Source organism: Achroia grisella, unplaced genomic scaffold (assembly GCF_030625045.1).
Source record: "Achroia grisella isolate CSIRO2021 unplaced genomic scaffold, CSIRO_AGI_Agris_v1 utg487, whole genome shotgun sequence".
In the NCBI taxonomy this organism is placed as follows: Eukaryota; Metazoa; Arthropoda; class Insecta; order Lepidoptera; family Pyralidae; genus Achroia; species Achroia grisella.
This window is the reverse complement of record NW_026712891.1, coordinates 5,797,891-5,824,616: the sequence shown is the minus strand read 5'-3', so window position 1 is coordinate 5,824,616 and position 26,726 is coordinate 5,797,891. Positions and strand designations below refer to the sequence as shown.

The 26,726-nt window shown below is 32.1% G+C and overlaps 2 protein-coding genes across 2 annotated transcripts; one reads left to right on the top strand and one right to left on the bottom strand.

The window, feature by feature from the left end:
• Window positions 1-5,383: 5,383 nt before the first annotated feature.
• LOC131845982 (epidermal retinol dehydrogenase 2-like) lies at window positions 5,384-19,143 on the top strand. Its single transcript, XM_059195166.1, has 7 exons — window positions 5,384-5,422; window positions 14,492-14,639; window positions 15,579-15,730; window positions 16,132-16,309; window positions 16,939-17,127; window positions 17,577-17,759; window positions 18,872-19,143. The coding sequence occupies exons 1-7, from the start codon at window positions 5,394-5,396 to the stop codon at window positions 18,947-18,949; spliced, it is 957 nt and encodes a 318-aa protein (XP_059051149.1). The 5' UTR covers window positions 5,384-5,393; the 3' UTR covers window positions 18,950-19,143.
• A 564-nt stretch (window positions 19,144-19,707) lies between these two features.
• On the bottom strand, window positions 19,708-26,077 carry LOC131845956 (calaxin). Its single transcript, XM_059195126.1, has 5 exons — window positions 25,860-26,077; window positions 23,092-23,194; window positions 22,074-22,336; window positions 20,103-20,225; window positions 19,708-19,813 (listed from the first exon to the last, which is right to left on the bottom strand). The coding sequence occupies exons 1-5, from the start codon at window positions 26,075-26,077 to the stop codon at window positions 19,708-19,710; spliced, it is 813 nt and encodes a 270-aa protein (XP_059051109.1).
• Between the last annotated feature and the right edge of the window lie 649 nt (window positions 26,078-26,726).

Below are 26,726 nucleotides of genomic sequence, written 5' to 3'. Positions count from 1 at the left end.
ATTATTCAATTTGGCATGAAGATATATATTGTATCACGACGTTAATCACAGACTATATTTTCTGTCAATAAAGCAAAGGAAACAGCTAGTAAGTATATATATATCAACTAAACTGAGATCAACTAAAACGTACTAAACGGATCACTAAATAAAATAAATATGAATTTATGCTCAAAATGGTAATAATAATGTCAATTATAAAGTACAAAAATAATGAAATAATTTAGGGAAAAGAAATTTTTAAAAATTATGCTGCTATGCGAAGTATGAAACTTTATAAAGTTAAAGATGGAGAAAGAATTCAGAAAGCTAATATATACTTTATAATTATTTGAAAATACATAAAATTAATAATATTTTACTAACATAGTATATAACCTATACTACTGTTTACTAACATAATATGTAAGAATATCACAGAAAATCAGCGCTGCAGTGACACGTGTGCAGTACTCTGTGTCATAACACATCATAATAATTATTTATTCAGCATCATAATACTGAATAAATAAGTATTATCCGAATTAAATAAGTAATAAATATTACTTTAAGCAAACAAGGTGACGGCCCACCTGATGGTAAGCTGTAACTGTCGCTTATGTACACTAACAGCACCAGGCGTCATATGTGTGTGCCATTGTACCATCCCAAATGACTAAGATGTAATGCATCTCATTCTGCAGGATTACTCCCTAATCGTACCTTACATACGAAACAGGTTACAAAGTAAACAAAATAGGTGATACTGAGATCCCACGTAGATGACATTTTACATTCTGTCTCCACAATACGATACGATATTGAAACTAAGGAACGCACTTGCAATTCCCCTGATCTTGGGTGTGCATAGGCGGCGGTAATCAGTTAACATCAGGTGAGTCCAAAGCTCGTTTATCCCCTATGCTATAAAAAAATCTGGTGAGTTTTATTTATTCTGCATATAGATACAATAGTCAACTAACAACGTATAAAAATAATAACATGAGAAGCTGATGAAAACGCCTGATATATTTTTAAGAGACAAATATTATATTTACTGAAATATTAAAAGCATACTTGTAGGAAGTTTATAGCTACCGTCGCGAGGAATCATCTTCAGTTAGGGGTTATCTGTTATGTCACACTAACTTCAGTCATTTTTACCCAAATTTTGCGGAAGGGGGAACTGCGTCCCCATTACAGCTGGACACATTTTATTTATTAAATTTGTTTTTATTGCACCCGAAGTAAATTTGTATAATTTAATATTGTCTACTAAGCACTGCCGTGTCTAAAGTGTGTCACCCCACCTCATATTTTCCTATTGTTATTTACTATATAAGATCAATATTTTTATGCACATTTTATCAGTCTATTACCATCAGTAATATACATAGTCTCAATTGAGAACATAGTATTATTTCCCCGCAACAACTCCTCTAGATTTCATGTTTTTTAAAGTGACTATGACTCCACTAACCCCTTGTTAGAGGGGAAAAATGGAATTATTAGTAATGTGAACTGATGATCTTATTGCTAGCAATGTACCATGTTAGTTTGGCCTCCACGGAAACCATCGTGGAATTGGTCACGATGGGCTAATTGACCTGACCTCATGCTCATCTTATTATGTTCCATGGTGTCCTGCCAGCGTAAACCGTTAGCGCAGGCGGGTGCACCATTCCATTATCATCCATAAAAAAATCCCTTGTTATACAATGTCACACACTAATGTGTGACGTAAGGGGGCATTGTTAGTAATGTGAACTATATACTCCATTGCTACCAATGTACCATGTCAGGTTGACCTCCACGCGATTCCCCCTTGAAACCATCGTGATCAATTCCTTCCCCCTCAATAGAATATAATAGAAAAACATTTATTAAAACTTACACTTTTGTACTTTTGAATAGACACATCACTTTTATTTTCATCTGCTGCTCCTTCGGAAAGCTGTCTCATGACAAGAAGAATGAGCAAGAAACTTGCGTGTTGCTCTGATTTATAATAATAATATCTCAGGACAATTCACACAACGCCATCTAGTTCCAGGCTAAGCATAGCTTGGCTTGGGACTAGATGGCGTACTAGACAACTGATATAAATATATGGATGCATTTTTTTTTTGTAAATAAATACATATTATTCATAGAAAACACCCAGACCGATACAAATAATCATACTCATGAATACAAATGTTAGTACCGTGCTAGGAATCGAAATCGCGATCATCGGATAGTGAAGCGGTATGCTAGACCACCGAGGCTGTCAAAAATATTTTAAGTATGGATATAGGTTTATAATAAACTAGCTACTCGCCCCGACTTCGCCAGGGCGTACATATATCATACATATAAATCTTCCTCTTGATTCACTCTATCTATTAAAAAAAACCGCTTCAAAATCCGTAGCGTAGTTTCAAAGATTTAAGCATACATACGGACGGACAGATAGCGACAGAAACTTTGTTTTATACTATGTAATGATGATGATGAATACCAATATATAGTGTGGTAGTGGCGGTGCATACATGTACGAGATACTACGTATATATACGTATGTTTCTTATTTGTAAAATAATTAGCCTAAATAATTAAAACCCTTCCGATCGATCCCCCGTCCAATTCAAACGGGGATCGATATTACGACAGCCTGAGCCGAGGTTCGAACCCCTAGTGGTGCCCTCAGACTAAAGTCGTATCCGTCAAGCAGGAGTTGGTCTTCAGCCGCTCCATAAGTCCTTCCGCGGGTTTGGAGTGCCATCTGCACTCGCCCCCTAACGTCCGGTGAAGCTGTAAAGGCCAGCTGCGGCCAACAGCATTAGAATATACCGAAAAAAAAATATTAAAAATGCTATACAATGTCACTCCACCCGTACGAAGTCGCGAGCACACATAGACATCTATTTTTTATATCCATATTTTATTAAATTAAAAAAAAGGACAACAAAATGTTTTTAAGAATGTCTATCAGTAGTCTAGTATCCATAGTACAAGCTTAGTTTAATTCAGGATTAGATACGGCCGAGTTGCTATGTGTGCAACTCTAAACGTATCTATTTAGCTACTGAATACAGTGTATTCAATTTATTTTCAATATCCATATCTATATTTACAACTAAATACCTAAATATGTAACCTTGAACAAATATCAGTGTAGTAAATACATTCAAGTTGATTAATTGTGCCTAGACCTAAACTAGGAACTTTGTCCAATGGAGTTCAGGCGCGGTTGTAAGAATGCGTGGCCCAAAATGTTTTTTAAAATATATATTAAAATACAATGGATATATTATAAAAAAATATATCATATATTTAATTTATTGATTTTATGTATTTTTATGCATAATTTTAGAAATATATTAGGTTTCTGCACTCTTCTATATCATCATCATCGCAGCCCGGAAGACGTCCACTGCTGGACATAGGTCTCCCCCAAAGATCTCCACGACAATCGGTCTAAAAAAACTATTTATAAAAATTTCAATCAAATATATGTATGTATATATATGTATATGAGTAATATATTCGTGTACGGCAATGATTTAATGAACTTTGAATATGATAAGATAAAATAATGAACATTATCTAGGACTCTGTAATTATTTTAATCAGAATTCAATGTGATATATCGAAATTTTCCAGCGCACTTAATTAGTAAATAAAATAATTCTATTAAATACGCAGTGCGATGATGCAGTGACAGCTTACTATGTCTATGCACACGCATTGCATCGTATATACTTTGAGGAGAAAGTACAAATGCCCAGGATGCATCCAGAGATGCAAAAAGAGTGCATAAGTATGTAATAGCAAACATAAAACAACTTGAAAGTTGTAAACCACATTTTCAAATATTACAAATATTGACAAAATAATTATTTATTAAACAAAAAGGCAAAAAGAATTTAATAGATTGCAATGAATATTATACTATAAAATAAATTTTGCCCACATTCTGTAGGAGCTAAGCAGAATAAATTTCATTTCGTCCTAATAAACTAACAGACTAAAATATGATATGAGTCATCTACGAAATAGCTACACTTTTTAAACAGAGTCCATGTGTGTATTGTTAATTTATTGTACACGCATATGCAATTAAAATAAGTATAAAAAGAGATGTTCCTGAGGTTGAACACACCATCTCGCTTCCTAAGGTCGCCAGCACTCAGGGGTTCGATTCTCACAAAATACAAACGTTTATATTAATGTATTGTCTATTTTACAAATCTAAGCTAAGCTAAGCAGAGCTTGTGTTATGGGTACTGGACAATCGATATAAATGCTTAGATATATTTGTTTCTGTAAAAGCGAACAATCATATTTATAATAATCACATGTACTGTTCAAGTAATCGAATCCGCAACAGTAGTATGTGAAGCGGTGTGTTAATCACTAGACTATTCAAAGCAAATAAAGAAATAAGTGGTGGTCTACTTATTTATTTATTTGCTTTGAATAGTCTAGTGATTACTATATCCAGTGATGTAACCGACAAAAAATGTTACGGTAGAATTTTGTAGAATTTAGGTATGGCACGATAATATGAAATATAAGTAATACATTTAACGTTTAAATGTTATATTGCCATCTATTAACAAATTAACCAGAGTTAGTATTTTGGGTAAATAAACAAATGATATAAACACCTACATATATTTTTTTGTACTATATATATATATACATACAGATAACACCCAGACAATGCAATGCTTGTGCTTCCCATAAATGTAAGAATTTGTAACTTGCAAAAATCGAACCCGAAAAGGACGTCGATCCATTTCACCTACTGATCTTCTCATTAAAAAATATTTGAGTTACAATATAACAAATACAAATTCTTGTAAAAATATTAATGTCGCGTGATATGAAATAGCGAGGACATCCTATCATCTTACACTGGTGCCTTCATTGGTATTGTTACAATCATCTTTTAAAAGAAATATTAAACATATTACTAATCACGTAAATAAGTTAATAATGTTAAAATATTTACCTTAAAATGAATAATAATTTATTTTCTTGCTAGTTCATAACTAAAATAGTATCCAGAAGTGGATGGTAAGTTTAAAAGAAACTATATGCATAAGTGGCTAAAATATCTTTAATGAAACAATATATAAATTTCAATTTGAACACACATATCATTGCTAAAGTTTGTACTGTCCGGAAATCGAATCAGCGACCTTCGGTAAAATTATTTGCAATCGTAGTTTTTGCGTTTAACGTTCAAGATGGAATGATAAATTTGTGAGTAATAAGTGTTGATAGCGACATCTCATAGACATGTTTTTTTTATACTAAACTGCGATAGTTGTATAGTTATAGACCTAATTTATTCAGTTGTTTATATATTGATAAGGAGCAGGAACCAAGTCATCTGAGTACAGTTCATCAGAGCTCGAGTCATAATGAGCACGGATAACGAAGGAGATTTCGCGTAAGTTATTTTACATATCAATTTAATATTAATATTGAATCTATACTATGATATTACAATAGTTGTTCACGCATGAGATTTTCATTTTATGTTAAATTCAAATCCAAATTCGAAAATCATTTATTTATGTAGGACATTTTAACAGCTTATGAACATCAAGTTTATTATATTATATTTTTTCCCTACCGTCCAGTTCAAGTAGTCCAGCATAAAAATAACTAAGTACACTTGCAATTATAATTAAAAAAGTAGTTAATTATAATTTTTTTATTTAAATATCATTTTAATTATCTTTTTTAATATAACTATAAATAAATAAACTTCTACACCACAAATAGTAAAATCTATAACAGTGTAAATTTAATGAATACTGATCAACAATATCTTATATATAAAATTCTCGTGTTACAGATTCTCATGAAATTTTGTGAGCGTATTGAGTAGGTTTGAGAATCGGCCAACATCTATTTTTCATCGCCCTAAATGTTAGGGGTAGTCCACCCCTAATTTTTTTTTTTATTATAGGCAAAACAACGTTTGCCGGAACAGCTAGTATACTATAATATTTTCTGTATCACTGTACTGTTGTAGGAAAAGAGCACTGTATCCTACAGTAAGTACAGGATTTTTCCTATTTAGGGAGCACCCAGCTCCCTCCTTCTTCCTTCCTCCTTCACTTTACTTTTAAAATAAATATTGATATATATACGATATGATATTGTATTTTAGCGTTAACTAATAAAAAAAACATGTTCATCTTCAAAATAAATAAATTGTCCGATTTTGAAATAAATATAAAGGAAATAATTTAATAATAATAATAAAACAAATATTTATTACAAGGAGTTAGAACGGTTTACAAGTTTCGCCAGGGGTTTTTATAACATTTAACTTACCTTAACTTTTATACATTTTAATTAAAATTTAACTTTTATAAAATTGTCTGCCTATATCTGTCTTACCGCTTATTGTTTCGGCCAGATTGAACCCCAAGATCTTTTTGTTATAGTCGGATTGTATACCACTAGGCTATAACGGTCTCTAATTGTTATTGGTCTTATTCCTGATTTAGTATTTTCATATATATGTGTAAATTATAAAAGTTGATTCAATTCTACTAGTATATAATTCCTTTCTTAAGGGACAAAAATCGTTTGGTACCCTATATATATATATAGATCAAATTTATGTTAAATTGTCGCTTTGCGCAAATAAGATAAAACAAGAAATCAGTGTTTTATTTAATTGTTTCACATTGACAGTACATTCGAAATGCCTCATTACTTGACAGCGTATCTGGTGATTATAACTATGTTTATATGTTTGTATTCAAGATTCGGATAACAAATGATTATCATTGCATTATCTAACGTAAAAATTCGTGGTTGATATCGAATATTATCGGATTTTTATCGCACTAAATCCGCCTGTTATAATACACGATTGTGTTAATTTGTAATTAGTACCAGTGCTTGAATTGGACGGATTCAACATGTAAGTGCATTTTTTATTTTGTTACAAATTAAATTAATTTCATTAAAAGGATTGCTCCACAAAATGGGTAACACTTATTGAATTGGTTTAGAACCCGAATGAATACGGCCGGGCTTGCTATATCTTGCGGTTATTCCCGAGTGAATTTGGGCAAATTGTACAATTTACGTTAATCTATGACATGATCTATCTATGTACCAATTGGTATTTGAGTAATAAATATCCAAACTGTGACATTTTCGAAATATTATCTGGATTAAACAAAACATACTATGGAGTTGGCACCCGTTCCCACATTGGTTAATAGCTATTCTAACAAAAATAATGGATCCTGTAAATAGCAATATGTATTAAAACAGACTTAAGTAGGTAGGTTAAATACAAACTGGAACCATTACGTTTAGGTATCTGTCTGTGTATGTATTATACAAAAACTACTTGATGGATTTAGATAAAAAATTGTGTGATGATAACTTAGTTAAGTACTTTCCTATTGAGTCATGATTATCTATAGTAGACTTTTACGCCAAAAATTTCTCTTACCCTTTGGAAATTGTCGGTAAAAACTCATCGGTGGTAGTAGTCTATTTTAGTTCTACACATATACTTTTCCAGCGAACCAACAAACTGTATTAATGTACTAAATGAACAAAAGTTTTAAAGTAAATAGTTTAGCATAGAAAAACCATTGAAAAATCCATTCATATTCACATTATAAATGCACAGTCAAAACTTGTGGTTTTAAACTACGACTATGTGCACTTAGTAGAAACAATCTTACAGCATTAATAGGTATTATTTCAGTTACGGATAGGTCATCTGATGCGACAAATTAATGAAAAAATACATGTAGAAAACATGTAACTATAATATGTTTCCGAGATTAGGAAGAGAATTTCTTTGTAAGAGGTAACCCTTCTTTTTAAACCAGTAGGTACTGGTTCCATATTTCGAATTCTAACTATAAAGAATTGTTGAAAGATGCCTTTTACTGTGTAACTGAAAATAATATTTTTCAGCATTTTAGCATTAGTTGATACTAATTTCAAATTCTTTGCTCAAGGAATAAACTGGAAATATTTTTACATAATATAAAATGAAGTCGCTTCTGCCGTTTGTTCTACAGATTTTAATGCGCTTTTTAGCTATATATAGAGTGATTTAAGAGTATGGTTTATATGTATAATACATACACACCTAGCTAGTAGCAAGTTTGCAAATACTATGTGATCTCTTATACTAAAACGGTCACATAAAAGCACAGTTTCTGTTTAAGACCTACTCGTAAATCTATATTACGATTTCAGCATTACTTCTTGTAACAAGTTATTCAGCTTCTTGAATACCACCGCTTTCAGATTGGCTTCGACTTAACTAATATGATTAATCTAGTATAAATATCCATCAATAATCTATTGGATATGAGCACCTATACCAAGATCTTTTGTTAAACTTTCATACATAATAATAATACTAGCCAAAGTAGGTACTTAGTCCATTATCATTGACTAATTATGTAAAAACATTAATACTTTATCACTGACGATACAAGTAAATAAGATAACAATGTAATTCTAAAGCTGTCTATACACGATACGTCTTAACCAAATATCGTCTTAACGACTTATCGCACCCTGACTTGATACTAGTAATAGCAGAATAGCCGTATGTCTCAATGCTAATTTTTAAAGAATATATATTTTGGCCTCTACTGGACTATAAGTCTCAACTTGAAGGTTTATATTTCGTATTGGTATAGAAATAGTTCTCATAGGATTTTTTAATAGATGTTAGAATGTTTCATAACCTTTTTACGTTAACAAAATGATCAGCCGGCCTAATTCACCATACCACCAATAGGCATGGTAGGAGGTATTGTTAATAGGGACTAGTAATTTCTTTTGTGGTTTTTTATTAGATGGATGATAATGGAATAGTGCACCCGCCTGTGCTAACGGTTTACGCTGGCGGGGCACCAGTGGAGGATGATAAGATGAGTATGAGGTCAGGTGTTTTGCTCATTTTCCCAGCGTGATTAAACCAGGAATTAACCACGATGGTTCTCAGGTTTCACACTGTTTGCGATTGGTTCATTCCCCATCACCCCTCCCTTTTGTAGTCAATTATGTAGTGACGACGAATGATGAATGGTTTCCTTGAATAACTAACTGTCTTGAATAGCTAACTGACCAAACTTCGTGCTCATTCGATCATACTCCACTGGTATCCCACCAGCTTTATTTAGCAGCCGTCTGAGTTAACAATATACATTAAAGCAGACGGCCAATAGTCCTTTTCCCCTCTTATGAGATTTAATTAATGGGTTTAAGCGTAGTTTCTAGAAAACTGCGTGGTGGGAAATCACTATTCAACCAGTTGGTTGGGATGACATTCGTGTATAGAAGGACCGTACGATTATATCCTGTAGATCAACCTGATCGATCTATTGAAAATCGTGTTGTGAATGGACGCTTTAACACATTATCGTAGTAAAACTTTAATGTGATAAGGTGCAACATAATATGTTTAAGTAATTATTATATTGGCGACTTTTTGACATCACTGAGAGTTACAAATTAAACAGTCTTTTTGTAGATCCTCACGCCAAATCTCTTACAGGGTAGGCAGATCAGACTATATGAGGTTTTTACGTATTTTTTTATGTTCCCATAGATATGAATAACTTTACATAGCATTGTATACCACTCGGCGCTAGACTTCTTACAAATTTATCTCCGTATGAAACTTGTAGCAGCTCCTTCGACCCTAATAAAACTTCTTTTTCCTTTTTAACCCTCAAGGAGTTTCCTTTATAAGCTGACTTGGTTGAAGTCTATATACATATATATTTACCGCATACGCTTGAATGGCTGGACCGATTTCACTAATTTTCTTTTTGTTGTGTTTGTTATTGTTAGGAGAAGGTTCTTATGAAAGAAAAAAAATAAGTAAGTTGTGCGGAACTTTAGAACGATTAGTTGCGAATTCAATATTCATAGTTAAAAGTCTTTCGTTTCAGTCCTAATACTGTAAATTATCCGTGAAGGTTTTTTTAAAATATATACATAATAAATATAATACATAAAATAGATTGTCTAAATCTACCCTCTGGTCACTACGACTGATTTAATATTATTTAGTTACTTGATCAGTTGATTGTTTCATATTTTGACACTAATGAATTAGTGCTAGTTAATGGTTTATATTCACACACTTTTAAACTTAAAAATGTAAAGTTACAATAATTATATATAAGAAGAACCCCAAGTTTCTTGCTCGTTCTTTTTATGATGATACAGATTTCCAGATTTCTTTCCTGGGTTCGATCCCTTACACGGTGCAAATATTTGTATTCATGAGTATGCTTGTTTGTATCGGTCTGTGTGTTTTCTATATATATTACGTATGTATTTCCAAACAAATCTAAATATTTATATTAGTTGTCTCATCATAACACAAGCTCTACTTACCGTGGGACTAGATTTCGCTGTGTTAATTGTCTCCGGTTATTTATTATATTCTATTGCCGTTTATAATGTTAGTTTAGAAAAACGTAACAAAAATAAATCACGTCCAAGGCGACGGAGTGTTTTGATTGAAATTTGGTAAACTGATAACCTAATGGCCAAGATCGTTCAAACTGTATGAGGTCGGTAGTCTACATCATCGTAAATACGTATTGCTGATTACTGTGTTATTATCTAATGTTTTTATAACTAGTATATCATTACATAGTATAAAATAAAGTATCTGTTGCTGTCTGTCCCTATGCATGCTTAAATCTTTAAAACTACGCAACAGATTTTGAAGCGGTTTTTTTAATAGATAGAGTGATTCTAGAGGAATGTGTATATATATAATACATGTACAGTGTGCGAAGCCAGAGCGAGTAGCTAGTACGTTATATTTGATGTAATAACACTGTTTATTCAAGTAGAATTATATACTACTAGTTGAGAGCTCAGGTTTTGTCAAAAATTACAAGCAATATATACATACACATATAAATATATAAATACAAGTACAAAACAACAATGTCATATGTTCATAACTTTGTGAGTTCCATATGTGTATCCTATGGAACAATTTATCTTTAAGCCGTGAGAGAATTTCCCAATTGGTTCGGTTCTTTCAATCGCTTTGCTGAAACTACTTTCTTTAAAACAAAATCTGTTAACAAAATCTCTCTCTCAGTTTAGGTTACATTTATTTTTATATAGGTTACATATATTTTAATTATATTAGTTTACATTTATTTTTTAAGCATTAACCCCGTGTTTTCAAGAATAAAATTATTGTTAGAATCTTTAAATAATTTCTTTTAATGAAATGTGGCCCATTGTTCTGGCTAATAGTGGAACTTTTAATACCTATAAGGATAGTTAATATCGTTGAAGTATTTTTTGAGTTTACACAATAAAATATTTAAGTACAACTAGTTACCCTTGGCCACTTCGTACGGGTGTACACGTATTATACATATAAACATTTGTCTTCAATCGCTCTATCTATTGCTAAAAACTGCATTAAAATCCGTTGCGTAATTAAAAAGATCTAAACCAACAAACAACGGAAGCGATTTCATTTTATATAGTGTAAATAAAGGGTTGTAATATAAAGCAAATAGTAAATACTATTTATTATATAATAGTTTATATATGTTATGTATATATCTTTTAATATGTAATGTAGTAAATGATAAAATGTTTTGAAATTAGTATCGACTTAACGACCAACTATATGAATAATCAAAATGAACTTTGTATGAAAGGGCTGACCACCTAGTTCTCTTGAGACTTTGTTTGAGGCCCTACTTATAATCTAATCATTAATAGATAGGGCACTGTAATACACTATTATACGTGGTCAATTAATAAACAATTTTGGATTATTTTTATCGCTATAACGATATATAGGTACTAAAAATATATAATTACAATAAAAATTATATAATATACATTATATAATTAAATAAATAGTGCATATTATATTTTATTTTTATATTAGTATAAATACTAATTATATAACTACAATAAAAATCTCAGTCTACAGATTAAAACAATTATATGCTCTACCAACAACCAATCTCAGTTGTCATGTACCTACTTTTTAGCTTTGTGCTGTAAAATATGGTAATAAAACAAATGAATGTTTAGTTGACAAGAGATGTGTATATTATAGAGATATGTAATATTTTCTTATCTGTGTCAGAGATGTCACAAAAACGTCGCAATGTTCTTGTGTTAGGAATTCAAATGAAAACAAAAAGTGTTGTTGACTAGATTCGATATATTTGGTGTTGGCTAGATTCGATATAACGAAATTAAGTTCACGTAATAATAAATATTGTTCATTTATTTATATTATTTACATTCCATAATGTTACAATAAGGGCTAAAGCTTGTGTTATGGGTACTAGATAACTGATACAAATACATATATAATTTTTTTTTCGTAAATACATACATATTATATATAGAAAACACTCAGACCGATAGAAATAATTAGACTCATTAATACAAATGTTTGTCCGTGCGAGAAATCGAACCCGCGACCATCAGAAGTAAAGCGATGTGCTAATCCGCTGGACCACCGAGGCAGTCCTCGAGTAACGATGAGAGACAGTGGCTTTGAAAGACTTTAATTATTTGTGATTTGTATATATGTTGTACTGGTTTTATTTTTTAAAAAGTTATCTGTCAAATATTTCTTTTTTTAAATAATGTTTTTTTTTTAAGTTATATAAATAACTATGTTACAGATGATTTAGTTTCGTTTTCAGCTTATGTGTTATTCTGTTTAAGTATAACACGTTATTTTTAAATGGCCAATATCACAACAAAGTGACATTGTTTAGTAAACATCACGCTTAGAAAATCTGAACGTAACAGATAAGACATAGTCCCGGATATTATGATCGACATGTAGTATATGTACAATTGTACATGTACTATATATTGACCATAATGTTGTTCTTTATCTATATGTGTTCTGGATCTGGATCTAATGAACTTCTTTGAGCTATATGTGGTTAACATAATAATATAGCCTAAAGAACTCTTTAAAAATGTTTGAAAACATATTATACGATTAATTCCTTCAGTCGTATTTAAGTTTAACACACAACACTAGTCACTTTTCGACTGGTTATGAGTTTACAATTTTATTATACGTAAAGATTAAGATCGAACTTCATCGATGTACCTATACTCCTACACTCGCTCACTCACACAATTAAAACGGGGATCGATATTACGACGGACTGAGCCGAGGTTCGAACCCCTAAAGGCTAAAGTCATATCCATCAGGCGGGAGTTGGCCTTCAGTCACTTCATAAGTCCTTCCGCGGGTTTTGAGTGCCATCTGCACTCGCCCCCTATCATCCGGTGAAATTGTAAAGGTCAGCTGCGACCAATAGCATTATAGTCCGAAAAAAATCTCGCACCTAAAAGGTACATATATTTTTTTAAATTGATGTCACAACTATCAACCTCATTTTTTTTTCAAAGTAGTAAAACCTATCCAATAACATTACAATGACAAATTTGTATCCGGTATTGTGTCGACCTTCGTGATATTTTTAATCAATGATATTGTTTTTATATAATTATCTATGATAAATGCTAATTACGATATTAAATAATTAGGTATACCTACGAATACTTTTTGAACATTCATAGTAGTTATTTTTAGGTAACGAATCAGATGCATCAAACGTATAGGTATGGTAGTAGGGTCCAGATATATAATGTAAAAAGATAATAAATAAATAACCCTGAACATATCGACGTCTAGTCCCACGGTAAGCAGAGCTTGTGTTATAGGTACTAGATAACTTATAAATATACGTAATTTTTTTAAAAATACAGCATAATATACATACAAACAATCATACTCATGAATACAAATGTTTGCAGATAATATATTGAATCACTGATATTAAAAGTTGAGTCTTAATATATTTTGTGATATTACTGCTGTTCCTGATTATAAGTAACGGTTGTTTTTTCCTATCAAATTATCCATCAGCCTGTCAGGCATTCCCTTTATATAAAAGAACTATAACTTTGTTAATTTTTCTTTAAACTACTTAGATACTGCTTTGAAGTCGAAGAAATGGCCGCTCACATACGAGTGTGCAGTGATCTCCCAATCACGAATTGTTGGAGCAATCAATTTGCTCCAAGTAGCCTACGATTATTAATTTTCTTTGCTTCTGAAAGGAGTTCGGCAGGTTCGGTTACAATAATAACGACCATACATGCAAAATCACTGAGATCGAAACTCTGTCCCATTCCAACGAGGATCAAAATCTCTAATCTTGAGCGTAGTTTGTGACGCCTACCGATGCCCTGAGATTAAAGTTATTCTGTAAATAGATCTTCAGCGACACCATTGGTCCTTCCGTGTGGAGTGGCCACTGCACTCGTCCCCATTTTCATTTGTTAGCTGCGTAATTGTCAGCTGTGAAAAACAGCATATACATATTAATAGTACGGAAAAAATCCATTATATATATATTATATAGCTATAACCTGGATTGTTTTTTATATTCTTTCTTTATTCTATTTCCAGGGCGGACGAGCCACAAGTAATAACGGCGTTCAGGTTAATAATAGAGTTCCTTTGGGCTGCTATCCGAGTCGTTGCCGGAATTTTGCACAGCGCTTTCCTGCACCTCGTGCCACCTGCACTCAGAGATGTTTCAGACGAAATTGTATTGGTATGTATTTTATTTTTATCTTTTATCCTTGTTTACACATGAATTATACATTCAACTATATTTTTACTTATATCATAGATAAGTTAATATTACTTACTTACACTAAATGGTCTACGATTATGATAAAATTTATAAGATAGGCAGGGGATAATATTACAGAGACTAGAAAAATAATAGTCAAAACTTTTTCAATTCAAAAACTTTTATAAAAAGTAGTGTAGAGGACTTAAACAAAATCTGGGATCATAAGAACGGACTAGGGAAATTAAACTTACAGATTAATAAATTATCAAAAACAAGTTAATAGATAACATTAATGAACTTTGGTCTAGTTAACTAATCATATTCTACTACTGTCAAAGATAGCTATTATTTGAACCTAATGAATCATATCTAAGTACCGTTTAACGTAGTACTATCTAAACAATTAAAGAAGACTACAACTATATGTATACTTATCGCCCTTCCGTTTGTCCTTTCAACATTAGAATTTCTTAACAGAATAGAAGACTAATCAACGTTTAATTTTCTATAAAATATAATATAAAAAGTATCTAATGAATTAAAATCACATTGTATCAAACTACCAACATTTAATGTAAAAGAGTGGTCACAAAATATATTGAATTCTATAATGAATGTACTAGAATTTCGAAATTTAACAGGTACATTAATGAAGTAGGTGTATGATTTAAAGTTGGTATTTTCAAATGACTAATTTTCACCAAATTGAAAGGCTTCAGCTTCGTAATTCAAATTTTATGGATATTATTTAAAATTAGAATGACCTGATGTTGGTGCACCACAAGAGACCATAATGTTTTTTCACATATTCGTCCATCTCTATTTCTAATGATGGACCAGGCAAAAATCCTTAGACTATACGCCTAGTCTAATTTTAGAGACATAATGTATAAGATTTAAAATTCAATATTACAGATCACAGGCACTGGCCATGGCATGGGACGTGCTGTCGCCCTGCGGTTGGCCAGACTTGGTGCTACCCTCGTGTGTGTAGACATCAATAAAACATCCAACGCTGAAACTGTAGAATTGATCAAACAGGAAAAGGGGAAAGCTCATGCTTATGAGTAAGTACAGGACAAATATTTGGCTATAAAATATTTACTAGTAAAACTTTACCTGTTATTTAACAATACATATGACAAGACTTTTTTATTATTAAAAATTTCAACGCAAGACGACAGAAAGAACTCGAACGGCTACTTACTGAAATTTCTTTACTAATCGTCTGATAATAAAATCAGAAGGTATTAGAAATTTTCTTCGTAACTTTTTTTTATTTGAAAACCAAACTACGGAACAAATTGTAATGAAATTTATGGAAATAATCTGCAAGCATAGATATCTTTTGAAATAAAAAACGAATATTTATAAAAGTCAACATTCTGAGATAACATTAATTATTCTTGATTTGTTTGTATATATTTTAAAGTCAGGTTTAAATATAATAATTTGTTTAATTTTCCAGATGCGATGTAACCAATCGTGCCTCAGTGTTTGACCTGGCCGCGAAAGTCCAGAAGGAAGTTGGTCCCGTCACGATTCTCGTCAACAATGCGGGTATCATGCCTTGCAAGCCCATACTCAGACAGTCCGAGAAAGAAATTAGACTCATGAACGATATCAATGTTCATGGAGTTTTATGGGTAAGGTTCTAATAAAAAACACATAATTTTCCTTCAAATCTATTATGCCAAATGGTAGTCAAAGATGGAAGAGAAAAATATATTACGCCGACCCCAAATAAATGAGATAAAGAAGACGCAGATGATGATAATGATGATGATGGTAGTCAGAAATATTATTTTTTATGGACGATGATGGAATTAGGCACTCGCCTGCGATAACGGTTTACGCTGGTAGGGCACAACTGGAGGGTGATAAAATAAGCCTGAAGTCAGGTCAGTAAGCCGGTCAGTCTTGGCAAATGGCAATTTACCACGATGGTTTTCAGGAGGAACATTTCTAGCAATAGGATCATTAGTCTAGATTACTAGAAATACTTTTCCCCCCAACATGATATTATTATTTTAATGTACTATTTAAGTAAGCCGTATATCCAATACTGAAGTCCAAAACTTACATTTGAATCACACGATATAAGCATTTCATGCCTACGATGTAGTTCGGTTTCTCTAAAATAAAGAATGATATTATTATAATTTTTATTACATATATTTTACACTCGTTCGAAGTCAAAGCGAGTCGTTATTATTTTAAAATAATTGAAATCTAAGAAAAATGTTTATTATATTAATCTAAATATAACTTGCAGGGTATCCAAGCGTTCTTGCCCAGTATGATCGAACGCAACTACGGTCACATAGTTTCAATGAGTTCTATGGCTGGACTGATGGGTCTGCGTAACATTGTGCCGTACTGCGGCTCCAAATTCGCCGTCAAGGGTATTATGGAAGCATTGCGTGTGGAGCTCCACGAGGACCGCACTAAGAACACCAATGGAGTACGTTGTTAAATTGTTATACATCTAATATACATTTTTTTTTATATTTTAACTTTATATACACGAGCTTATCTCTAAGAAGAGATTTCTTCCAGCAAACCTAGAAAGTATTATAGGATAATTATATATTACTAGTAAAGTTTAGCTTAGGTAGATTGACATTTTTGTCTTAAAAATAGCAAATAAGCTTCGTAGCTTTATAATATACATTAATATTTGTCACACAAAAGAGACAAAGTATGCCAAATATTAGATAAATATAAATTTTATTACACTATCTAACATATTCTATTTCCTTTAATAAACTCGGTAAATGCTTGAATATTTTCTAGAATTCTTTTACAAACTGAGATCTACATTATCATACAGTAAGGAAGACTACGCAGCATGTAGATAGTAATATAAAATGTCCTACATGAAACCTAATCTTAAATAATATTAATTTCCAGATTACACTAACCACTGTCTACCCCACAATGGTAAACACTGGTCTGTGCAAGAAACCTAATCTACGTTTCGAGAAACTTCTGAGTGTAGTAGACACAGACGAAGCTGCTGATAGAATTGTCGACGCTATCAGAAGACGTTACACTGAGATTAGTATTCCTGGCGATCTCTTCTATTCAAACAAGGTAAGTTTTCAAAGTGACGCATGTTTTTTATCTGCAAAGGGGCTGAACGAAAGAAAAAAAGATAGTGGACATGTGGCATACATGCAAATGTTGAGATGAGGAATGTATATATATTTATAACGAAGTTTGAAAGTTACGTCAGTTATAGAGAAATTGCGATGTAACATATTGAGATGGTATGAGTATGATATGCCGAAAGGCAAGGAACAAGTCTAAAAGAAAGTGTTTAACATGAACATGGACGGATGGATATGGAGAGGATGATGAGCAAAATATGATGGATTGTGTAAAAGATGATATATATAAAGGGAGAGTAAGCTCAGATATGACAGTTGATATGGATCATTGGAAGAAGAAGACATACTGCGCCGACTCAAATAATGGGATAAAGCAAAGCAATAATGATATTAGAAATGGCAACCAGGCTAATGATAAGTAGGAACCGTCATTTATATGCACGGACAAAACCCTGAAAATTGCGTCATTTTGTGCCACTTGTGGTACTCATGAGTTTCAATTCAACTGAAAGATATGTATCTTACAATGTATGCAGATAGATCGCTTCAAAGTGTATCGTGCTCGAATCGAATCCGCAACCATTGGAAGTAAGGCACGGGGACTGGGAAATAATGAATATATATTTAACATTTTTGTGACATAATGTTCAATGTGAAAACGCAACCACATGAAATAGTAGGGCTATTCGATGTGCTGTTTAATTTGAATTATGTACCGATTTCCTCCATTCCAATTTGATTATTAATGGCCCTATTGGCACGAAGTTGTTTTATTCAATAACTAGCTGTATTCGCGACTTCCTCCGCGTGGAATTTATTTTTATTTTTTCTAAAATAAAAGTAGCCTAAGTTACTCCTTATTACATCAGTTATCTACCAAAAAAAGTCTCGTTAAAATCGGTCCAGCTATTTCAGAGATTAGCCGGAACGAACAGACCGACAGATGGTGTATGTACCGTATGTGTATTCATATGCATGTAGTATAAAACGGTTATTTCAATATTACAAACAGACACTCCAATTTTATTTATATGTATAGATGTATAGATAAGTAAATCGTGGAATATTATCTTAATTTGTTTTTATTGTTTACAGCTCTACCGATTGCTACCTATCTCCTCAGCAATGGTATGCACTGATCTCTTGGGAACTGGTCTGGACCCAGATGATTAGACTCCCATTAATTTAAAAAATAACTACTACCATTAGTTACTGCCGTAACAAACACTTTTGGTATGGAAAAATAATTAAGACCTATTAATTTAATTAGACCAAAGTAATATTAAGTTACATGTATTTTTTACATGCAAGCGGTTGTGAAATAAATTCCGTGATAGCACATTTGTTGTTGTTATGTTGACATTTTCAATGGATTCATTTTGGTAATAAAAATCTACTACCGAACCATATGCGTATTTTTTTCCTCTGCCCACAGATTATATCTATGATGTATTAATCTTTTTAAGTGTAGGTATAAATTTATAGGTATATACTTTCCTTATATTCAAGTCTTCTTACAATGAATTTACTTATTTTGTATTATATTCTGAATATATAAATTTTATAAATAACTACAAAAGGTATATAAAATAATTGCGTTTTGATGTACGTTCAGATCTAATAATGATTCAAAATTATTTGCCTTACAAAAGAACGTTTACCGTCAAGCCATTCGAACGAAGCTACATTAGTTTTACAATTGAAAATAATTGAATGGACCTCTATACATACAGTTCCTAGGTTTTTCTCATATGTGTCGTAACGGTTAAAAGTATCAGTAAATTCTTATGAAGCTTTTTGAAAATCAATATTAAACACTTGTAAATACAGAATGTTTTAATTAAAACTATTTAGCACACCTTAATTTTATGCTAATTTAATTTATTTTGAAAAATTACAAATCTCCTTACGACTAACATTCTTATATTATCCTACGCTTTAGAGTTCAAAGTCTTGAGAAAAGCGGATGCCTGTCTCCTGGAGGGCAGACATTGGCCAAAAGCTTCTAATAACAGTGGTTCTTGATCCACAGCGTCCCTGAGAAAAATGTATAGCATCTTTAATACATGCAAATAAATCTATTAACTTTATAAAGAAAAGATAAGATTTATATTTTTGTATAAATGTTGTATGTTGCAATGAACAAACTCAAATACTACTGAATTCTTTCACCATAATGATGCTAAATAATGTTCAGTAATGCAGGCTAAATTTATTACAAGAACGAAAAAACTCCAATAACGTAATCAAAAATTTCATGATGATAAAATAATTAAAAAATAAATGTTCCATGATGTGCGATAACAAGACGGACTTTATTACGAACCTGTAATCTTTTACTGAAACTCGTCCGTCCTTGTCTACGTCTAGCTTCTTTAAAACAAGCTCCACCAATTCTCTGACTCCTTCATCCGGGTCTTCATCTCCAGGTTGCTTCAGGAGAGAATTCCTGAAATTTATCTGTCTCTTTTTAATGTTTTTTTTAACTAAATGGAATGACAAGCAACTGGGTCATACGTAAATGATCAGTACCTTAGACATCGTTTCGTGATTGAATTAGGAACACTGATTATGAAATAAAAAGTATAATCCAAACACAAGAACAGTAATTTTAAATATGATATATAAAATTACTGTTCTTGTTGCTAAGTGAGAGTTACATCATATCTGTAAATGAAATCAAGAGTAGACTATATTTACTGCCGTATATCCACTGGATATCTTCATCAGGCATAGGTCCAATTATAATTAGTGTTTTAACACATTTAATTAGGGATTTGTTTTTTGCTACTATTGTTTACTCTTCCTTGTATTGTTTTATATTATGTATCTATAGTCATATTATAAAGCTAAAGAGTTTGTTTGTTTGAACGCGCTAATCTCTGGAACTACTGGTTCGAATTGAAAAATATTTTATGTGTGTCTTTTTGTGTTGTTGACTTCATTTGTCGAGGAATAAATAGTGAAGTAACAGTTAAAAATGTTGCAAAAACGGGGAAAATTATTCATATTTGAGGGCTTCCGTTGCGTGCACTGCGTAAACGGTTCAAGTTACCCAAAAAACGCGAACGAAATCGCGGGCACAGGTAGTATTGTTTAAATGTAAAGTGTATTAAATGTAATGGATTAAGGGACCGTATTAGGCACATTGATTGTGGAATAAAAATTATAATCCATTACATATAAAATTGTGTTTTGTTGTTAAGTAACAGTACTTGCACCTGTGAAGAAATCGAGACTATTTACTGCATGAATATCTCAATCAAATTGCCGTGGTATGATTGACTTTCAATGTTTCACGTATAGCCATTCTAAAGTCTAAGATGTGATGTCTCTGTACCATATTATTTCACTGCCATACCTCACTCTTCATCCAAAACACATCTTACAAACTATTTGGCGGATGAATCGAATTTCTCACAACAGTTTCTTTACAACTTAGTAAATGGGTATACCTACTGCAGAATAAAACTAAATATTTACAGGGTACTTGAAAAATTCAACTGCAATACTTGCGAATAAAATCAATACCTAAGTAGTACATAAGTTAGCTTTGTTAAGGCTCATTTAATATTTATGAATAGTTTTAAAGTATATTCATGCCATAAAATATCCTAGATTGGTTATATAATGTTAGATATTGTTTAAATCAAATCAAATGAAAATATCTTTATTCATGTACCTAGGTCTATTACAAACTCCTATGATATGTCACATGTACCGTCTGTCCGGAGTGCTCTACAGTTAAGAAGAAAAGAAACATGGCTCTTATTCTTTTCATGTTAGGTTATGAAATCTACAACTTAACTCCGAAAAAGTAACTTTTGCTTATGCGTCTAATAAAAAAAATTTACTTGCACTTATAACATTTCCATCATGAACTTCTTCTTTATAGTATTCAATTTCACAGCAAATTGCTACTATCCTTACTAATAATATAAATAGAAAAGTAACTCTGTAGCAGACAGATAGACTGTCTATCTGACTTTCGCTTTCACGCAAAACTACAGTATCAGTTTAAATCGAATTTGGTAAACAGATAGTCTAGACCCTGAGAAAGGAAATCGGCTACTTTTTAAAGCGAAAACTTGGTTGTAAGAGATTGAATGGGGAGACAAAATTTGTATGGAACATCATCATTTATAAGCTACAACGATGAAACTTTTTTGGGTTAAATTATTGAATATTGTTTCTTTCTTTGATGAAGGTCACTTTGGACACACACTATAATACGCGGACGAAGTCACGCGCACAGCTACTTATCTATATTTGTGAATCTATAATTGAAGATACTCACTTCAATAATAAAAACATTTCGTCTTTACTTATATATCCGTCATTATTCAGATCGTAGACAGCGAAACAGTGAGCTACTCGTTCATCATCAGTCCCTCTAAGCAGTCTACTCAGTCCCTTCACCCAGGCTTCGAACTTCAAGGCGCCTTCTCCACCGCCCGAGCCACGCTCCCATGTCACCCACATTCGCTCCAGAATAGCCTCCTCGGTTACTAAGTCGAAAGTATTATGCATCACATCCCTGAATGTGCTTTGATCGATTCCCTGTGGAAAAGTACGTACATTATATGTATAGCATTTACTTGAAACAATATCTATTTAAAAGAGCAACACGCAAGTTTCTTGCTCATTCTTCTTGCGATGAGTCTGCGATTCGTTTTTCGTGAATGACTGGTATAATCAAAAAGATATGACTATTCAAAAGTCAAATTTGCTTATATTGAGTTTATTTGAATATATTTCTATTTGTATAGAGGGTAAAACAACTGAAATTATATTGTTTAATTTATTAATACATATATGAGTGTAAAAATAATTTCTAATTTTCACTTTTAATAATTAACATATGAAATAAACTCATAATTCTTTTTAATAAATAAATTTGTAAATATTCACAAATAAAAACAATCATTATTATCCATCGCGGGACATCGAGGCAGGGTACTTAAGATGCGTTGCCTCTTTTAATGGCTATACTTATTTATTTTATTTATAATATTGTAACAAGGTATTCAGAGTCGCGGTGGACTGCCATTCGACCCCGCGACTCCTGCATATGACATTTGAATGGGGGACATTTTGGAGTTTTTAGTGAGTAGGAGTCTCAAAACCTAGGACAGACGGGTACTACCCGTCTGCCCACTAGGTTTCTTAATGGTCGGTAGCGCGCATGTGCCATTCCTGGAGTTTCATGAGTCTATACCTAGGCTAATTCACCACGACTGTGATATAAACAAAAAGTTATTTTGTTTCTGTTTCTCAATTTGCCTTAAAGAATAAAATAACAACAATGAACTTACGTCGACTTTCGCGGGGGGTTGACCGATGGCAGTATTGGGGGTGATTCCTTGGGCAGCGGTCACCAATTTGCGATACATTGTGAATAGAGCCTCCAATTCATTCCTGCAAAAATGTTATTATTAATTAAAACAATACTTATTCATAAAAATGCCATTGCCGTTCCAGATGCAAAAAGTTAAGCGTTGAGCTGTAAATTTTAGGATATCCTTCGTTAGTGTATACCACAGTTAATATAATATTAAATATGCTTATATGATGACAAATACATTTAACCTAAATTTCATCTTCCTAACCCCTTTTTTACAAGATGAAAAGTTGTACAGTCGTTTGCCATTATGAAGTTACTGGACCTAGTGGTTTGTTGATATTTGTAATGTTGGTTCAAGTCCTGTTTATAAAATGAGTCGAAAACAAATAACAAGCATCTGATATTACTCAATATATGTTTATTCATGTAGGTTTAAGTGAGTTAAAAATTTTGAATTTGAAATCTGTTCTTACTCTTTACAAACGAATTGTATATAATAATACATACTAATAGTGTATAGAGTGACTACAGTGACCATTAGCATTTGCTATTAAATTAATATCACTAAAACAAAATAATTAAATCAGCAAACACAATTAACCAGTCCTTACAAGGACACATTAAGTGCGACCATATTCAAAAAGTTTTAGAATTACAGTAGATATGTTTTGATATCGTTGCTTATCAATAAATAGATTCATGAATAATTTTCAGTTACTTATTATTTACAGTATATATTAATAACATTATTTTAACACTTACCTTGTATTTATGTTATTACTACTACATATATATAAAATAAAATAGTTAAATAACTTACTTTCTAAAATGCGTGTGTTTTAAAGCTTCTAAAGTTTTTTCTTTTAATTTACCGCGCGGCATTTATTTCTTCTAATGAACGAAGCACTAATTTTAATTCTTGTAATTGAATTTGGAAAATAATAAAGTAATTATTACTTACGGAAAGCCAAATAAATTCACAACACTAAACCCGATGTTTGTTAGAAATAAATTTGATTCAATTAGACCAAATTAATTATGTATATTAATTTAATAAAAATATTTTTTTTATTATTGATAGGACAAATAAAATTTATTGTATAATTTTGATATAATTAAACCAATTGTTTCCAATTCGCGAACTCACTTGCTGAAATGCGTGTTTTTGTTATAATACTCCAATTGTTTTTCCTTTAATTTCCTATGTGGCATATCGCGTTTAACAGAAGGCAGGGAGGTAGGCGTGAGCCGGCCGCCCCGTCAAGCCTATTCTCTCGACTGTAGGAACGGTTGAAGGCTGAATACCACAGACAATAAATAATGTAAAAGATGTCGAACTTGTAGATACCGTGATACGCTTCAATGTCAAAATAGTGAAGTAAATTTCCCTAAATTACAGTTGTGTAAGTTCGTTATTGGAGCACTTTTGTTTTTATCGTTTCGGCCATATTATCGACAAAAGGTTGATGGGTATTATTATGAAGTTAGATATATAGGAAGCACTATAATATATGGCAAAAAGATTAAGGTTTTAGTAGTGTAGTTTTACCTACTGGCTACTTTTATATCTAATTTAGTGTGTTAATTATTGTATAATTATAAACAGATAAAATTACTTATTGTAATTAATCAAGTGTTCTTTAATATATTATTTATGTCTTATGGTTTAATTATGTTTAATTATAATTATTATTGTTTAAATAAATTTTAAATTCATCTTCTTATTATTTTCCTTTATCAATATATGTCTGTTATTTTTTAGTTTTCTCCTGTATGTATATTATCTATCTGTTCATTTTTCAATCCGTTTCCCTAAGGTTGCCTTAAAAAGATTGCTTTCAGCAATAAGGCCGCCTTATTGTAACTATACATGTCCTTTAATATATTGTTTATGCTTCTTTACTATGTTACAAATAAAGTATATTCTATGTCTTTTCTATGTATTCTACTTATAAAAAAATATTTTACAAAGGGCAGCAAGGTAAACTTTGTACCAAGTTATATGCGTGGATGTATTTATCACAAATTTTCGTGTTGTGTGGTATGCTAAACAGCTTGCTAAGCTATTCCAGAGTTATGGATGAGTATTGGGAGTTAAATTACTCGATACACAGACATGACACCTTAGCCATCAGGTATGGCAACACATAGATACTATGGTGTGAGGGGGAAGGGGATTGAGATGATGTGGTCTAATAATCACATTGCTAGCAATGTACTGCATCAAGTTGACCTCCACACGGTTTCCCCTGGAAACCATCGTGACAAATTCGTGGTGAATTTATCACTCTTGGCTAACTGAGCTGACCTCATGCTCATCTTATATATATATAGACTAGCTGTGCCCGCGATTTCTTCCGCCTGTTATAGTGACCTTGACCAAATAAAGACAAAATAATCAATAATCAATATTCTAACCCAAAAAAGCCAAGGCGATTTTTCATACAAACTTTCATGCTCTATTTTATTTTACCCCCTTAAAGGTAACATTTTTAAAACCTGTGAATGTCATATTTATTTATATTTAATCAACAATCTAAAATATTCAAGCTTCTAGCTTTAAAAATGACAATATTTCCATACAAACTTTTCTCTCCGCTTATAACCCTTTTTCGCGTTAAAAAGTACCGTATATCCTTTCTAGGGGTGTGTACCAAATTTCAGTAGTTTTGGCGTGAAAGCGTGACAGACAGACAGAGCTACTAACTCAATAATTATATTATTACGCATAAATCTTACTTATTAAACCGCGTGGACTTCAAAAGTATGTCGAAAATCTTCTGCGCCGGCCGTGAACCTGGTACCACAGGCTTGGGTTGTTTCGAGCGCGGCGCGGTCGCGGTGGCTGCGACCCGGCGCTCGGCTGCCGCCCTCCCAGCGCTGAGGAACAGGCTGACCCCTCGCATGGCAATAGCACTGGCTGCCATGCTGAGCTGCTGCTTGTCTGTATCTGCCATTATCTGCAGCCAATTAACGCGTTGAAAAATCTTAAAAACAAAGATAAATAAAAATTACACTTTTAGACTCGTCAGAGAAATAATCTTGATTTAATAATCAATTCACAAAAATATATATAAAAATAGTTTTATACTTAACATTTATAGCTTATTAGCTAATCCTGCAAATGTTGTTTTGCCATATAAATTAAAAAATAGGGATTAAAGGGTGAATTTGGGGTTGTATGTATTTTTAATGCCATAATATAAAAAAATAAGTAGGTTCTCGGTCCTACTGAATATGTATTTCATAAAAATCGGTCAATCCGTTTCAGAGGAGTATGGTAACCAATGGTAACTATCATTGTGACACGAGAATTTTATATATAACATAACGCATTATTAACTTACCTAAAACTTTCCTTGAAAATGCCGATACATTTCCAAAGTAACTTTGCAATTAAGTTAGTCTAACTTATCGAACTTGTAATCGCTGGAAGGAAGGTGGCGCGAGGTACCGTTTCAAACTGGGTTATGACTACCCACTAATTAGTGAGTCTAACCTACCTACCGTTAGATTAGAATAGATATTATAATTATAGTTAGATAACTGTAGATATACTTTACGTGTATATATTGAAAAATATTTCCTAATAGACTTCCTTCCTTT